We start from the raw sequence: 15,430 nt of genomic DNA, 5'->3' as shown, positions 1-15,430 counted from the left end.
CTCCAGTGTGGGATGTAAGTATCCCAAGAGGCAACTTGAACTGCTGTGCCAAATGCTTACCCTTATTTTTAAATTATTATTATTATTATTATTATCTGAAAGGCAGAATGACAAAGACAGGCATAGAGAGACCTTCCATTGGCTGGTTTGCTCCTCAAATGTCCACAAGAGCCAAGGCTGGGTAAGGCCATGGCCAGAAGCCTGGGACTTCATTAGGGTCTCCCACATGGATGGCAGGGAGCCATCACCTGCTGCCTCCCAGGGTGCGCATTAACAAGAAGTTGGATCAGCATGGAATAGGGACTCGAACCCAGGCACTCCAACATGGGATGCAGTGTCTTAACTGCTGCGCCAACACCTTTCTGCCCCCTTTCTCTTGCTTGAGGCTAAGTAACATGCCAGTGTGTCTGGACGTCACGTTTGCTTTATCTGTTTATCCTCGGGTAGACAGTGGGGCGGATTCCACATCTTGGCTGTTGTGAATCTACAATGAATATTGGAGTGCAGGCATCACTTCAACGTATCTTTCCTGTCACTGGACATACACCGGGCAGTGGAATTGCGAGAGCATATGGAAGTTTTATTTTTAATACTTTGAGGAGCCTCCATGCTGTTTCTCATGATGGAAATCCTCATGAGTTTCTCTCCTTTTTTGTGAAAGGTGGAACAACAGAGGGACAGCCTGACAAACAGAGAGATCACCCATCTGCTGGGCTACTCCCCAAATGCTTGCAGCAGCTGGCGCTGGGCCAGGCCAAAGCCAGGAGCCTGGGACTCCGTCAGGGTCTCCCATGTGGGCAACAGGGACCCAAGTACTTGAGCCACTGCGCTGCCGCCCAGGGTGTCTATCCACAGGAGGCTGGAGTCAGAAGCAGAGTGTCCAGGCATGGGAGGTTGGCATCTCGAGCTGTGCCAAACACACACCGCCTTCCTGGATGAACGTGAACTTAGCCTAATAAATCCATGAACTCAGCGGCAGACCATGAACACTGACAGCCACTACAAACTCCAGCTGCACCCAGTAACACCACACAGGTGTCCACCCCAACCCCAGCACCAGCACGGAGGGGCTGGTGTAGCCCCCGCAGCTCAGCGATGCGGGTTTGAGGGAGTAGCACCCTGGGGACGACACAAGTCTACTGTCGCTGACTTTGTGACAGAGACCCTGGCACCTCTGTGCCCAGCCCCTCTCCTCTGCATTTATGACAGGCTCTCCCAGGTGAACCCACTGCACAGGTGGGGTGGACAGCCAGCCCTTAGTAGAGGAATTCTATCCAATTCCCTCCAGGTGCCTCTTCTCAATGTAGAAAACTGTGTCTTCTGCTCCCCTCCCTTCCCCTCCCCTCCTCTCCCTCCCCTCCTCTCCTCTCCTCTCCCTCCCCTCCCCTTCCCCTACTCCAGTCCTTTCTCACCCAACAATCATTTACCAAGCACCTGCTGGCAGCTGGTCACAGAGTAGCAGAGTGAGAGGAGCTTAGTCTGTGCTCACAGCTGGTCCGGGAGGCCGTGGGGCAGCAGCAGGCAGGCAGGCAGGCGTGCCCAAGGCGAGGCTGGGGAAGGGCACCCCATAGCCCAGGGAGATCAGGGAGGGCTTCGCAGAGGCAATGACATTTGAGCTGAGTCCCGGGGATGAGCAAATTATCTGGGATGATGTGCCAGTTGGTGAAGAGGCTGTTCCAAGAGAGGGCACAGCAAGTACCAAGCGTTGAGGCCACAAAGAGCATAATGTGCTGGGGGAAGGCAAGGAAGTCGGCTCCGCCCTGGGAAGGGGTGGAAAGTACTAGAACACAATGAGCCGGCCAAGCCGCGGGAGGGACTTCGGGCCACTGCAGAATTTTAATCAGGGCGATGCATGATGGGATTCTGAAATATTCCCACAGGTATGACAAAGTCCATTTACTTTTTTTTTTTTTTTCTATGATTTAGCAAAAAATTTACACTGGGGCTGGGGCTCGCAGTTTCCAGGCTGGGGGTGGGTTCCTCTGTCTCCTGTGGCTTTCTGTACTAGAAACGACAATGCCCACGGGAGCCCCCAAGCTGCTCTCACACACAACCAGGACAGATCTGGAAGGAGAGAGAGGCGGAGGCTGGGCTGGGTCCACCCCTACTCCTCCGGCCGCTGGGCAGCTGGGAGGTGCTAGCACAGGTCCGAGGGCTGCTGCTCTTGGCCTCCAGGGTACCGAGAGCTTTAGCGCCATTACTGAGTTGGAGTGACAGCTCCCCGCTGCCCAGCCCACGCAGAGCCTCCGAGGTCAGCTCCAGGCCCACCTACAGCCCTTCCAGGAACTCTTGTGCGACAGTTCCTATGGCTCAGCACTTCCCGGGGGGTGGCTCCTGACTTTGACAGCCAAAGGGACCGGTGCTGTGCGCTGTGAGGCTCAGGCCCCTGGGTGATGCTCTCAGAGGGAGACAGCTGACCTCCACCGTGATTCCCAGGTGGGAAAGGGCATTCCCCAGGCACAGAGAGGGGTTTGGATGCTGGCTAGCCACAAAGAACGACCCAGGTCTCGGGAGTTAACAAAAGTCCTTTATTCCATTCGGTGCCCAGGACAGCAATGCACTGAGGGAGGGGCCTTGCATCTGAGTGGGAGCTGCTGCAAAGGATCCAAGTGGCCAAAGCTCGGGGTTCTGTGAGAAGGGGCGCTGGGATCTTCCGGCCCCTTCTCTCCCTCCTCACCTGAGGCACGGCAGTGGCCAGGAGCCACAGTGCCAGGGGCTGGGACAAGCCCCTGAGGGCAGGGCCCGGCTCAGCGCTGCGTGGGCAGGAAGCGCAGGCCCACCTTCTTATTGGGAACGAGGACGATGCGGGCCACGCTCTGCACCTCCCCCGTCTCGGGCGCCAGCATCAGCTCATACCGCTGGATCAGCTGGGAGGCAGAGAACACACACACACACACACACGGGCCATCGGCCTCTGTGACTCCCACCCACTGCCCTGGTCTGCACGCTCCCACCTGACCCTCCCTGCCCTCCTCCTGGAGGACCCCCACATCTCCCTGCAGCCTCTCCCCACTCACCCTGGCCAGCAGCAGCTGCATCTCTAGTTCCGCTATCCTGCGGCCCAGGCAGGCCCGGACCCCGTAGCCAAAGGGCACAGAGCCAAATGGGTGCTGGGTCTTGGAGGTCTCGGACTGGCCTCTCCTCAGCCAGCGGTAGGGCCAGAAGGTGTCAGGCTCAGAGAAGGTGCTGGGGTCCCGGGACGTCGCGTAATGGCAGAACACGAACTGGGTCTATGGAGGAAGAATGGTCGGCGTTGACTCCATCCGCCTGGGCGGCCCACACTCCCGGGCCCCACGCTCTGCAGCCCCACTCACATTCTTGGGGAAGAGGAAGCCACCGACTTCGATCTCCTTGTCCACGATGATGCGGGAGTTTGCAGGGATCACTGGGTACAGACTGCAGGGAGAAGGAACTCTGAAGTCTGGATTCAAGCGTTTGAGGCACAGTGCCTGCCCCTTTCCTACCCCTGTAGCCCCCAGCCCCAATTCCCATCCCCTCTATGCCCAGCCCCCACTTCCTATTCTCAGCTCTGACTCCGCCCACACACCTAGGGGTTTGTGCTGGGGGTGGGGGGTGCTGCAGCCTACCGCAGGGTCTCCTTCAGCACTGCTTTGAGCAGGGGCATGTGGGCAAAGTCCTTGTGCTGCGGCACCTGCCCAGCCGCCACCACACCCACCACCTCCTTGCGCAAGGCCGCCTGGATCTCTGGGTTCTTTGAAAGGTGGTATAGGGCCCACGTGAGCGTGTTGGACGTCTAGGAGCAGAGTGGGAGACGCAATGAGGGGGCATTCCAGGAGAGGCGCCAGCGGGGTGGGGATGTATGAGTGGATGCATGCGAAATATCGGGGGGTAGGCGGTAACTTGCCCCAACACGGAGGTTCGCGGGGAGTTCTGTGCCTATTGTGCCTCCACACTGGGACGAGGCAAGTAGAAGGCGATAACAAAGAGAGACATAGCAGGCCGAAAAGCTGGATGGAAGGTGCTTGGGGACACGCTTTCCACTGTCCCCTTAAACTGCAGCAAGCCAGAGGCAGAGTGCATGTGAGATTCCGGGAGTCATGGGCCCCCCTGCAGGACCAGCCCCAGCTCGCTCTGGCAGGGCTGCGTGCCCTGTGCGTCCTCCTAGCATCGCATCCGCGTCACAGAGAGAGAAGCAGAGGAAGGTCACGGTCAGTCGGTGGGTAACAGAGGTGGTCCAGGACAGGAGCTGGGACCTTCACACACCGTGTCCACTCCGGCCAGCAGGAGCTCAGGCAGGCTGCCCAGGGCCTCTCGGGGACTCAGCTGTCCGTTGGTCAGCAGGGAATGCAGGTAGCCGGATACCCGGACCCCTTCTGGCCCCGCTGACTGGAGCTGGGCCGCGACCTCCTTAAGTTTCTGATCAATCAGCTTTTTTCCTGCAGGCGCAGTGGAGAATGGGAGAGAATGAGGCCAGCAGTCCTGACCTCCAGGGGTCCGTCCCGACCTCCAGGGGCTCAGGACCATGCCAACAGCCAGAGGCACACGGGAGAAGGCCCTGGGACGGGTGCAGACCCAGCTGACAGCCCCGGCTCCCTCCCCTGGCTCCAGCGTGGGGCCTCTCACCAAAGGAGAAGATGGTGTCCCAGGCGTCCAGGTAGCGCTTCCAGAAGGGCAGCAGGGGGCGGGTCCACTTGGGGAGGAAGGTGACGTAGACTGAGTTCTGGAACATGAGCCCTACAGATCTGATGAAGTTCTCCGTGTCCTTGGGGATGGATGCTTCCAGGCAACCGATACGTTTCTCGAACAGGATGTAGCAAATGGCTGAGTAGTATGGGGAGGCCGTCACAGGAGGCAGAGCCGGCGCATCCACAGTCCAGAGGGCCTCCAAAGGGGAAGCACGGCCTACCCCTGGCCCATCCGCCCCCCACCCCAGAGCCCCTCTCCCAACAAGGGTACCTTCTAGAGCAAAGTGGTAGAGCAAGTCAGCCATGTCGGGCACCTGGTCCCCCAAGGCGCTCTCTGCTCGCAGCTGGTCCAGTCGAACCACAAAGCTGTCAATCACTTCATTGAGAACATCAGTGTAGAGTGCAGCGTCTGCTGGCTTCAGCAAGCGCTGGTTCAGAGCGTGGCGCAGCTGGTACCAGTCGTGCCCCTCCCTGCGGGCACACAGAGGAGCAACACACACCTAAGCCACCAACAGGGCACGGAGGCACCCCGAGGCTCCCCCGGAGTCCAGGGGAGTCTCAGCTTCCTGGATTTTAGAACCGGAGAAGCACCAAGCTGGCTGTCCTTTTCTTTTCGAGATTTTATTTGTTGTATTTGAAAGGCAGAGTTAGAGGGAGAGAGGGAGAGACAGATCTGCCATTTGCTGGTTCACTCTCCAAATAGCCACAATGGCCAGGGCTTGGAGCCAGGAGTGGAGAAGGGCTTCTTCGGGTCTCCCACGTGGGTGCAGGGGCCCAAGCACTTGGGCCAACTTTTGCTTCTGTCCCAGGCACATTAGCAGGGAACTGGACTGGAAGTGGAGCAGCTGAAACTCAAATCGGTGCTCATATGGAATGCCAGGGACACAGGCTGCAGCTTAACCCACTGAGCCACAGTCCCAGCCCCACCTCCAAGCTTTCCAGTGGCAGAAGCTCAGAGTCCCAGGATGTCAGGGTCTCTCCAGCACAGTGGGAGTGAGCGAGGTGAGCATCTAGAACCAGACTGCCGAGGGTCGAGTTACGGGTCTGACATCACTGACGGAGTGACCCCAGGGGCAGGTGTCTTAACACCTGTGTGCCTCTGTTGCCCCGTCTGCAAAATGGGGATAACAGCAGTGCCTGGCTGAGGGGGGCTGCTCGGATCACTGAAGTGCTGAGATCGCCGCCTGACACGTGGCGGGTGCTGAAGGAACCCTGGCCACGATTGTCCCAGAGCCCAGCAACTCTGGGATCCTCCACAGCGAAGTGAAAGCTGGTGCCAGTTCCTCCAAGAGGAGGCCGAAGCAGAGCAGATCAGATTCCTGGGGCGCTTAGGTTCTGGCTCACTGTGCTCCTCTGGCATTAAGCCAAGGTCAGAGGTCAAGGGCACAGGGAGGCCCACCAGGCTGAGGCCCTGGGCATGCAGTACCTGGCTGGCTTCCTCACCGGTTAGGCGGGGATGCTCAGGTGGGTGGGACCACCTCTGGGAGCTGTCCGCCAGGCTACTACTGCCTGTAAGCGGGAGGGATGAGCCCATCTTTTCAAGCTGGTTGAAGAGCAGGAAGTCTAATGCGGTCCGATTTTAAGAGGAAGAGGAGTGTGACCTATCCGAGCCTATATTAGCACGCGTCCAGGGAAAATGAGGCGGACCACGCAGCAAGGCGCGGGCCCTGTGGTGCGGCGGGTTAAGCCGCCACTTGGGACACCCACATCCCTCATCCGAGTGCCAGCTGAAGTCCTGACTTTTCTGCTTCCCAATCCAGCGCCCTGCTCGCATGCACCCAGGGAGGCAACAGGCGGTGGCTCAAATACTCGGGTCCCTGCCACCCACGTAGGAGACCTAGTTGAGTGTGGGCATATGGGGAGTGAACCCTTGGATGGATGGAAGATCTCTCTGTCTCTCTGCCTCTTGAATAAAATGGGTAATATATATATATACATATATATACATATACATATATATATAAACATGGATGTCAAACAGCTGGGGAGGGGCAAAGCCATTCGCTGGTTTTCGAATTCTATTAACACACTGTAGAAGGCCGTAATATGCCAGCTATAGCCTGTGGCCTGGGGAATAATGTAACATCTAAGATTCCCATTCACCTGCTTGGACTGGCACGAGTACGTAACACACTTGGCCCGTGCTTTAACTTGTCACTGCCAAAATCGCAACTGTCCTAGGCAAACGCCTCCCTCTCTCTGTGGGAAGCACCTATGAAGGTGACAGGCAAAAAAGAGCACTAATTCGGGAAATTCTTTATCAGGTTAGATGAGCCTTCCCAAGGGATATGGCCACGTTGTGTTCTCTAAATAGGCAGATCCACTCCATTACAACCTGTCATGTTTCCAACCACGATAGAGAACAATGGATCCAGAAAGGCCCCAGGGACGCCATGGGGATGCTGTGGTCCACACCTCCTGTCTCACAGGTAGAGACACAGGGCAAAGGGGGAAACCTTCACTCGTCCACACCACAGCCACAGTTTACGAGTGGAAAAGCCAGGGCCCCCTCCCTGGACTTCCGCCCGTGCCAGCCGCGGCTTCTAGAGTGCGTGCCGGGCTCAGAGGGCACACGCCGATCCCGCTCTGCCCGACATCCCACTGAGCCTGGCCGGGCCCCGGCTCACGTGGTGAAGACCCCGTAGGCCAGGTCCTGGTGGTCGCGGTGCTCCTTCCACAGCTGCATGTCATTCCGGACCGGGTACTTGCCCTCTTGCCGCATCACCATCTCCACGAGCGGGGCGCTGGCCAGGTTCACAAACAACTGGGGCCCCAGGTAGGACACCCACATCGGACCATACCTGGCCTTGTTCAGTACCTGGGGGGGGTCAACGAAGCTGAATTACTGGGGCCCGGCTGGGCGGGCACTTCGAGGAGAGGAGATGGGGTGGGGGAGCAGCCGACGGCCGCACCAGAGAGAGGGGGCACGCATGGGGTGACCCGTGCTTTCCAAGGGGGAGCCCTGAGAAAAAGAGCTGGGATCCGGCCACAATGGGTGTCTGTCTGGTGGTCCTGGGGAAATGAGATCCCCGGAGGGATGGGACGAAAAAACTGGGAGATGCGGCAAGCTGGGTGTGTCAAGATGTCGGCACTGGGGGGACCAGCGAGTTAGGGAAACTGAGTCCTTTAGTGAGGTGCAGTGGGAAGCCACTCTGTCTCCTTCTCTGCAGGTGGCTCCCAACAGGATGAACCCAACTCTGTGTTATCAACAAGAAAGAAGACGATCAGAGACTCCAGAAAAGACAAGAAGCCGGACGATGAAGACAGGATACCTGCAGGAATTAAACTCCGTGGTATGCGGATTTTTAAAAATGTACTGGCTAAGTCATGCAATTCTCAAATATTTTCGCTTACAAGTTCTAAAGCACGTGACAAGTGATACCTACAGCACCTGTGATGTTGACATGGCTACCGTGTTTCTAGAGCGCTGAAAAATGACAGAAAAGGAAGACATTTTGGTGCTGGGAAGGTAAAGCTTAGAAAGATCCACATTCCTGCTGAACTCTTTATTAAGTGCAGCGCTAAGTCTTTGTAACGTAAATTAAAAACATGTTATTTATTTTTTTCTTTTTTTTTGACAGGCAGAGTTAGACAGTGAGAGAGAGAGACAGAGAGAAAGGTCTTCCTTCTGTTGGTTCACTCCCCAATGGCTACTACAGCTGGCGCTGTGCTGATCCAAAGCTAGGAGCTTCTCCTGGTCTCCCATGCAGGTGCAGGACCCAAGCACTTGGGCCATCCTCCACTGCCTTCCCGGGCCACAGCAGAGAGCTGGCCTGGAAGAGGAGCAACTGGGACAGAATCCGGTGCCCCAACCAGGACTAGAACCCAGAGTGCCGGCACCGCAGGCGGAGGATTAGCCTAGTGAGCCGCGGTGCCGGCCAAAACATGTTATCTTAAAAACTAAAAAATGAAGAAAGGCCAGAGGGGAGAGAGGAAGGAAGAGCAAGCAGATATCATTATAGTCTTACAGTTGAATCTGTTCTCTTTGTATTAATATCACATTCACATGAAAAAATGAAGTATCAGAGCGTTTAAAAAAGAAGAAGACAACAAAATGGAAAACCTTCTCAAATGAGATCAATGTTGGAAAAGCTAACATAAAATTTAAGGTTGAAAGTCTAGGCCGGCGCCAGATTCTGTCCTGGTTGCCCCTCTTCCAGGCCAGCTCTCTGCTGTGGCCCGGGAGTGCAGTGGAGGATGGCCCAAGTGCTTGGGCCCTGCACCCCATGGGAGACCAGGAGAAGCACCTGGCTCCTGCCTTCGGATCAGCGTGGTGCGCTGGCTGCAGCGGCCATTGGAGGGTGAACCAATGGCAAAAGAAGACCTTTCTCTCTGTCTCTCTCTCTCACTGTCCATTCGGCCTGTCAAAAAAAAAAAAAAAAAAAAAAAGAAAGAAAAGAAAAGAAAAAAGAAAGTCTAAAACAAAACAGGAGACTCGGAAAAGAGACTTTGGCTTTTCTGAATGCTGCTTCCCTGAGATAAGATTCGATCGAGGGGCTGGCGCTGTGGTGCAGTGGGGTAAAGCCCCGGTCTGCAGGCATCTCATATGGGCGCCAGTTCGAGTCCCGGCTGCTCTACTTCTGATCCAGCTTTCTGCTATGGCCTGGAAAGCAGTAGAAGATGGCCCAAGGACCCACGTGGGAGACCTGGAAGAAGCTCCTGGCTCCTGGCTTCAGATAAGCGCAGCTCTGGCCATTGCAGCCATCTGGGGAGTGAACCAGTGGATGGAAGATCTCTCTCTCTCTCTCTGCTTCTCTGCCTCTCTGCCTCTCTGTAACTCTTTCAAATAAGTAAATAAATCTTTAAAAAAGAAAAGATTCAATCAAATGAGGTTGCCTGCGAGAAGCACTGAGACTGGCAGTTTGAGAACTGCATGTCCATTTCGTGGTTGAAAGGGCAGAGCGCCCTCCGCCCCGCACTGGTACAGGAGGAGGCACACGAATCCACATCCACGAAACAAAAGCAAGCCACACAATGGCGGAGGAAAGAGAACCCACAGACCCCGAGACTAAATTCACTGGCAAAAAATTGATGCACGTACTGGCTAAGTTACACCTCCACAGAAAATGAAGTGGTGATTTCCCAGCTACTTCATTTTTCTGTAGTCTTTTAAGATTTTAAGACGAACAGAATGTGTTCCAGTAAAGAAATTAAGCCAAAGGATATCTGTAAAAGAGGCATTAAGATTAAAGAGGAGAGATCTGTCATATTCAAATTACAGAAGGGAAGCCTCACTCATCTCCTTAGACTAGAAAAATGCCAATCTCACTGGTTTTACTTCTGGCATTAAAAAAAAAAAAAAAAAAAGGGAATCTGGGGCAGGCATTTGGCCTATCAGCTGAGACGCCGGCTGGCACGCCCGAGTCCCGTATCAGGGTGCCTGGGTTTGCCGCTTGGTTCCACTTCCCGACTCCGGCTTCTCGCTAATGAGGACCCTGGGAGGCAGCAGTGACTGACCAAGCAATCGGGTTCCCACGTGGGAGAGCTGTATGAGCTCTCAGCTTCCAGCTTCGGCCCGGCCACGGCTGCAACAAGCATTTGGGGGTGAACCACGGGATGGAGGTTCTCTCTCTCTCTCTCTCTTCCTGTCTTCTGTCTCTCTGCCTCTCAAATAAATAGATTTAAAACAATTGGATTCATTCTTCTATGACTAACACAATGACTCACCCAATTGCCCAGAATGCACCCTGGGAAGGAAGTGTGAACAGAACTCCAAGGTGACTTGGGCTTGTTGCCCACATGTGCCTCCCAGTAACGCCTACCAGCCTGATATGATTTTGAACAATTGATTTGTCTGTAAACTACAGCAAATACACTTATTTTCCAGGAAGGAAATAGACAATATTCAGACATCACTGTTAGGAGTCTTAAATGATACATCCTTACTGGGAGGACAATTTTGCTAATATTTTTTCTTTACTTTTAAAGATTTTTTTTATTTATTTGAAAGGCAGAGTTGAGAGAGAGAGAGAGAAAATCTTCCATCTTCTGGTTTACCCCCTAAATGGCTACAAAGACCAGGTCTGCCCAGGCCAAAGCCAAGAGCCTGGAAATCCATCCAGATCTCCCATGTGGGTGCAGGGGCTCAAGCACTTGGACCATCCTCTGCTGCTTTTCCAGACACATTAGCAGAGTGCTGGATTGGAAGCATGGCAGCTGGAATCAGTGCTCATATGGGACGCTGGTGTCGTGGCTGGCAGCTTAACTCCCCATACATTTACTTACTTATTTATTTATTTGATTTACTTATTTATTTGCAAGGCGGAGCTACAGAGAGGCAGAGGCAGAGAGAAAGAGAAGTCTTTCATCCGTGGGTCACTCCCCAAATGGCTGCAATGGCTAGAGCTGAGCCGATCTGAAGCCAGGAGCCAGGAGCTTCTTCTGGGTCTCCCATTTGGGTGCAGGGGTCCAAGGACTTGGGTTATCTTCTGCTGCTTTCCCAGGCCACAGCAGAGAGCTGACAGGACATGGAGCATCCGGGTCTCAAACTGGTGCCCATATGGGATGCCAGCACTGCAGACTGCAGCTTTAGCTGCTATGCCACAGTGCCAGCCCTTGTTAATATTTATAAAAATTAAAAATTTGTAAATAAAGTATGGTTGTCTACAAAATGGAGTACTAGGGCCGGCGCCGCGGCTCACTAGGCTAATCCTCCGCCTTGCGGCGCCGGCACACCGGGTTCTAGTCCCGGTCGGGGCACCGATCCTGTCCCGGTTGCCCCTCTTCCAGGCCAGCTCTCTGCTGTGGCCAGGGAGTGCAGTGGAGGATGGCTCAAGTGTTTGGGCCCTGCACCCTGTGGGAGACCAGGAGAAGCACCTGGCTCCTGCCATCGGATCAGCGCGGTGCGCCGGCCGCAGCACGCCAGCCGCGGCGGCCATTGGAGGGTGAACCAACGGCAAAAGAAGACCTTTCTCTCTGTCTCTCTCTCTCACTGTCCACTCTGCCTGTCAAAAAAATAAAAAATAAAAAAATAATAATAAAAAAAACAAAATGGAGTACTAGATCACCTTTAAAATAAAGGCCAAAAAGCTCCTTGTCATGCTAACATAGAAAGGCTCCTGTCTTGTTCAGCTTTTCATTACTATAAAAATGCCTGAGACAAGCTACTCATGAAGGAAAGGTTTATTATGGTTCATAGTTCTGGAGGGTCATAGTCCAAGACCAGTGGCCCCATTGTTCACATCTGGTGACGGTGATCTGGCTGGCAGTGTCCTGTGCTGGCACAGATCGTCACATGGCATCACATGGCAAGAGGGGGCACACCTGTCTATGTCTGTGTGGCCTTTAATAAAGTCACCAGGCAGCCGGCGCCGCTGTTGGGTGAACCAACTGCAAAGGAAGACCATTCTCCCTGTCTCTCTCTCTCAATGTCCACTCTGCCTGTCAAAAAAAATATAATAATAATAAAGTCACCAGGATTTCATCCCTAATGGCCTAATCCCATCCAACCACCTCCCAAAGGCCTCACCCTCACACATAATAATTGGACTAATTTTTCACCCTCTTGGTGCCATTAACTTATCACCTCGGTGTTTAAACATTAGCGCCGCGGCTCACTTGGTTAATCCTCCACCTGCGGTGCTGGCACCCCGGGTTCTAGTCCCAGTTGGGGTGCTGGATTCTGTCTCAGTTGCTCCTCTTCCAGTCTAGCTCTCTGCTGTGGCCCGGGAGTGCAGTGGAGGATGGCCCAAGTGCTTGGGCCCTGCACCCGCATGGAAGACCAAAAGGAAGTGCCTGGCTTGTGGCTTCGGATCGGCGCAACGCGCCAGCCACAGCACACCAGCCATAGCGGCCATTGGGGGGTGAACCAATGGAAGGAAGACCTTTCTCTCTGTTTCTCTCTCTCACTGTCTAACTCTGCCTGTCAAAAAAAAAAACAAAAAACAAAAAAACAAACAAACAAAAAAAAACAGCATGAAATAGGGAGCCAAATCCTGTTCAAACCATGGCTATACTCAAGGCAGATCTGTAAGTGAAAATGGGGGCTGATGCTGTGGAATAGTGGGTAAAGCCGCCACCAGCAGTGCCAGCATCCCATATAGGTGCCAGTTCGAGTCCTGGCTGCTCCACTTCCAATCCAGCTCTCTGCTATAGCCTGGGAAAGCACTAGAAAATTGCCCAAGTCCTTGGGCCCCGGCACCCACATGAGAGACCTGGAAGAAGCTCCTGGCTCCTGGCTCCTGGCTTCAGATCAGCTCAGCTCCAGCAGTTGTGACCATTTGGGGAGTGAACCAGCAGATGGAAGACCTTTCTCTTTATCTTTCTCTCTCTCTCTCTCTTTCTCCCTCTCTGCCTCTCAGTAACTCTCTGCCTCTCAAATAAATAAATCTTTTAACAGATAAGTGAAAATGTACACTACCTTTGTCTAAGAAAGGGGGTTAAATAATAATACAGAGCTTAGGCCGGCACCGTGGCTCAACAGGCTAATCCTCCGCCTTGCGGCGCCGGCACACCGGGTTCTAGTCCTGGTCGGGGCGCTGGATTCTGTCCCAGTTGCTCCTCTTCCAGGCCAGCTCTCTGCTGTGGCCAGGGAGTGCAGTGGAGGATGCCCAAGTGCTTGGGCCCTGCACCCCATGGGACACCAGGAGAAGCACCTGGCTCCTGCCTTCAGATCAGCGCAGTACGCTGGCCACAGCGCACCAGCCACGGCGGCCAATGGAGGGTGAACCAACGGCAAAAGGAAGACCTTTCTCTCTGTCTCTCCCTCTCTCACTGTCCACTCTGCCTGTCAAAAATAATAATAAAAAAAATTCAGAGCTTAGTATTAGCTTTCATAGAGCAATGCTGAATATTTACATAGAAACTAATTTAAGTGATGACCCAAGTGGGGGTGGGGTGGAGAAGAGCAGTGGGGGTGAGGCTACTTAATTCATTTATGTTATGTTGTTTTAAGTTTGGATCTATGAGAATATGTTATCTATGCAAACTTTTAAGATCTAAAAAAGACAGTATTTTCTGAATTAAGAATTCACTTGCTATTGGTCAGATAGCGCCAGGAGGCAAGAGAGCCTGGCTGAATCTCTAAGTTCTTGTTCACACTGCTCCTTAGATCGAGAAGGGGGTCCTAGCATGATTTTATCTTCCTATATGAGTTCTTTTTTTAAGATTTATTTATTTACTTGAGAGGCAGAGTTAGATAAAGAGAGAGAGAGGGAAAGAGGGAAGAGGTCCTCCATCCACTCACTCTCCAAGTGGCTGCAATGGCCAGAGCTGGGCCAATCCAAAGCCAGGGGCCAGGAGCTTCTTCTGGGTCTCCCACATGGGTGCAGGGGCCCAAAGACTTGGGCCATCTTCCCCTGCTTTCCCAGGTGCATTAGCAGAGAGCTGGATCGGAAGTGGAGCAGCCGGGACTCAAACTGCACCCACAGGGGGTGCCAGCACCAGAGGTGGAGGCTTTACCTGCCACACCACAGCACCACAGCACCAGCCCCAACATGGGTTCTTTTTTTTTTTTTTTTTTCCGCAGGCACAGTGGATAGTGAGAGAGAGAGACAGAGAGAAAGGTCTTCCTTTTTTCCGTTGATTCACCCTCCAATGGCCGCTGCGCCCGGCGCACTGCGCTGATCTGAAGGCAGGAGCCAGGTGCTTCTCCTGGTCTCCCATGTGGGTGCAGGGCCCAAGCACTTGGGCCATCCTCCACTGCACTCCCAGGCCATAGTAGAGAGCTGGCCTGGAATAGGGGCAACTGGGACAGAATCCGGCGCCCCAACCAGGACTAGAACCCGGTGTGCTGGTGCCGCAAGGCAGAGGATTAGCCTGTTAAGCCACGGCGCTGGCCGCAACGTGGGTTCTTATACAAGCTGATTCTCCTCTACTGAATTCCTTAAGAGTCTTAGCCTAAAAGGAGACTTTATTTGTTCTTCCAGTTTGGTTTGTTCAAGGCATGACTAACAAACGCACCTATGTCCATAGAGTTGGTCACAAACCAGACCCCTTCCACGTGCTTTGCCTGTGTTAACTTGGTGGTCCTTACTGCGGCTACATGAAGCAGGCGTAACAGTGCCCCCAAGGGCCCGAGAAGCTGCTCAAGGTCATTACTGAGCTGCGAGGCAGTTAGGGCTCAAACTCAGACCGCCAGCTCTCAACCACTTGGTCCACTGATCCCTGTCAGAACTGACCATGTCCGCCTAACTGGAAACAAACTGAGCTCTTTACCAACAGGATCTATTTTAAAACCACACGAACGGTGCCACAGCCCCAGGTCTCTTTGCTGTGGCACAGTTGAGGCTTGGGGCTGGGTAGTGCTGGTGTGGCCCAGTGTCTCGTGCATCGCTGGATGTATACCAGCATCCCTGGCCTCTGCCCACCGGGACTCCCCTCTCTGAGTTGCTTCAACCAAAAATATCCCCAGAAGTCACCAAAATGCCCCCTTGGGTTGAGAACCCTTGCAACAAACCCCGCCTTCTAATGTGCCCTTTGGTTTGTTTTAATTTACGGGCTCTTTTCAAGAAAGAATGTATCGCTGTGAAGAACTGTCAATCTGTTTGGTTTCTTTTCCTTCTAAGTTCAAATAAAATTGCACAGAACACTTTCATGAGAATGTGAAGAGTGGTGGTACACAGCCATTTCCAGAGAACTTTTCTTCCCTCTTTATACTTAGATTTGCTTTTCAAGTGTTTGCCGTGATCTTGGTACCAGGAAAAAAAAAGCCATAATTTCAGAGACTGTGGATAAATAGCCATTTTCTCAGGTGCCAGCTTCTTCCCCAGGATCCAGAGCACCGAGACCATTTCCTGCCGGTCACTGTAGGGGTTTCTGGGCCTTTCCCCTCCTACCGGGGCCGT

General features: G+C 53.7%; 1 protein-coding gene across 1 annotated transcript in view; it reads right to left on the bottom strand.

The window, feature by feature from the left end:
• Positions 1–2,507: 2,507 nt before the first annotated feature.
• The window catches only part of LOC133760092 (sterol 26-hydroxylase, mitochondrial), a 41,269-nt gene continuing 28,346 nt past the window's right edge, over positions 2,508–15,430 (bottom strand). Inside the window, exons 2-9 of the mRNA XM_062192046.1 lie at positions 7,274–7,464; positions 4,918–5,117; positions 4,585–4,782; positions 4,225–4,397; positions 3,588–3,754; positions 3,315–3,396; positions 3,018–3,230; positions 2,508–2,867 (exon numbers count right to left, since the gene is read on the bottom strand). Coding sequence (XP_062048030.1) covers positions 2,748–2,867; positions 3,018–3,230; positions 3,315–3,396; positions 3,588–3,754; positions 4,225–4,397; positions 4,585–4,782; positions 4,918–5,117; positions 7,274–7,464 — 1,344 coding nt within the window. The 3' untranslated portion in view covers positions 2,508–2,747. The remainder of the gene's footprint in view (positions 2,868–3,017; positions 3,231–3,314; positions 3,397–3,587; positions 3,755–4,224; positions 4,398–4,584; positions 4,783–4,917; positions 5,118–7,273; positions 7,465–15,430) is intronic.

Source organism: Lepus europaeus, chromosome 1 (genome assembly GCF_033115175.1).
Source record: "Lepus europaeus isolate LE1 chromosome 1, mLepTim1.pri, whole genome shotgun sequence".
Taxonomy (NCBI): Eukaryota; Metazoa; Chordata; class Mammalia; order Lagomorpha; family Leporidae; genus Lepus; species Lepus europaeus.
Note: the sequence above shows the minus strand (reverse complement) of the source record. Positions and strands in the feature narration are given on the sequence as shown.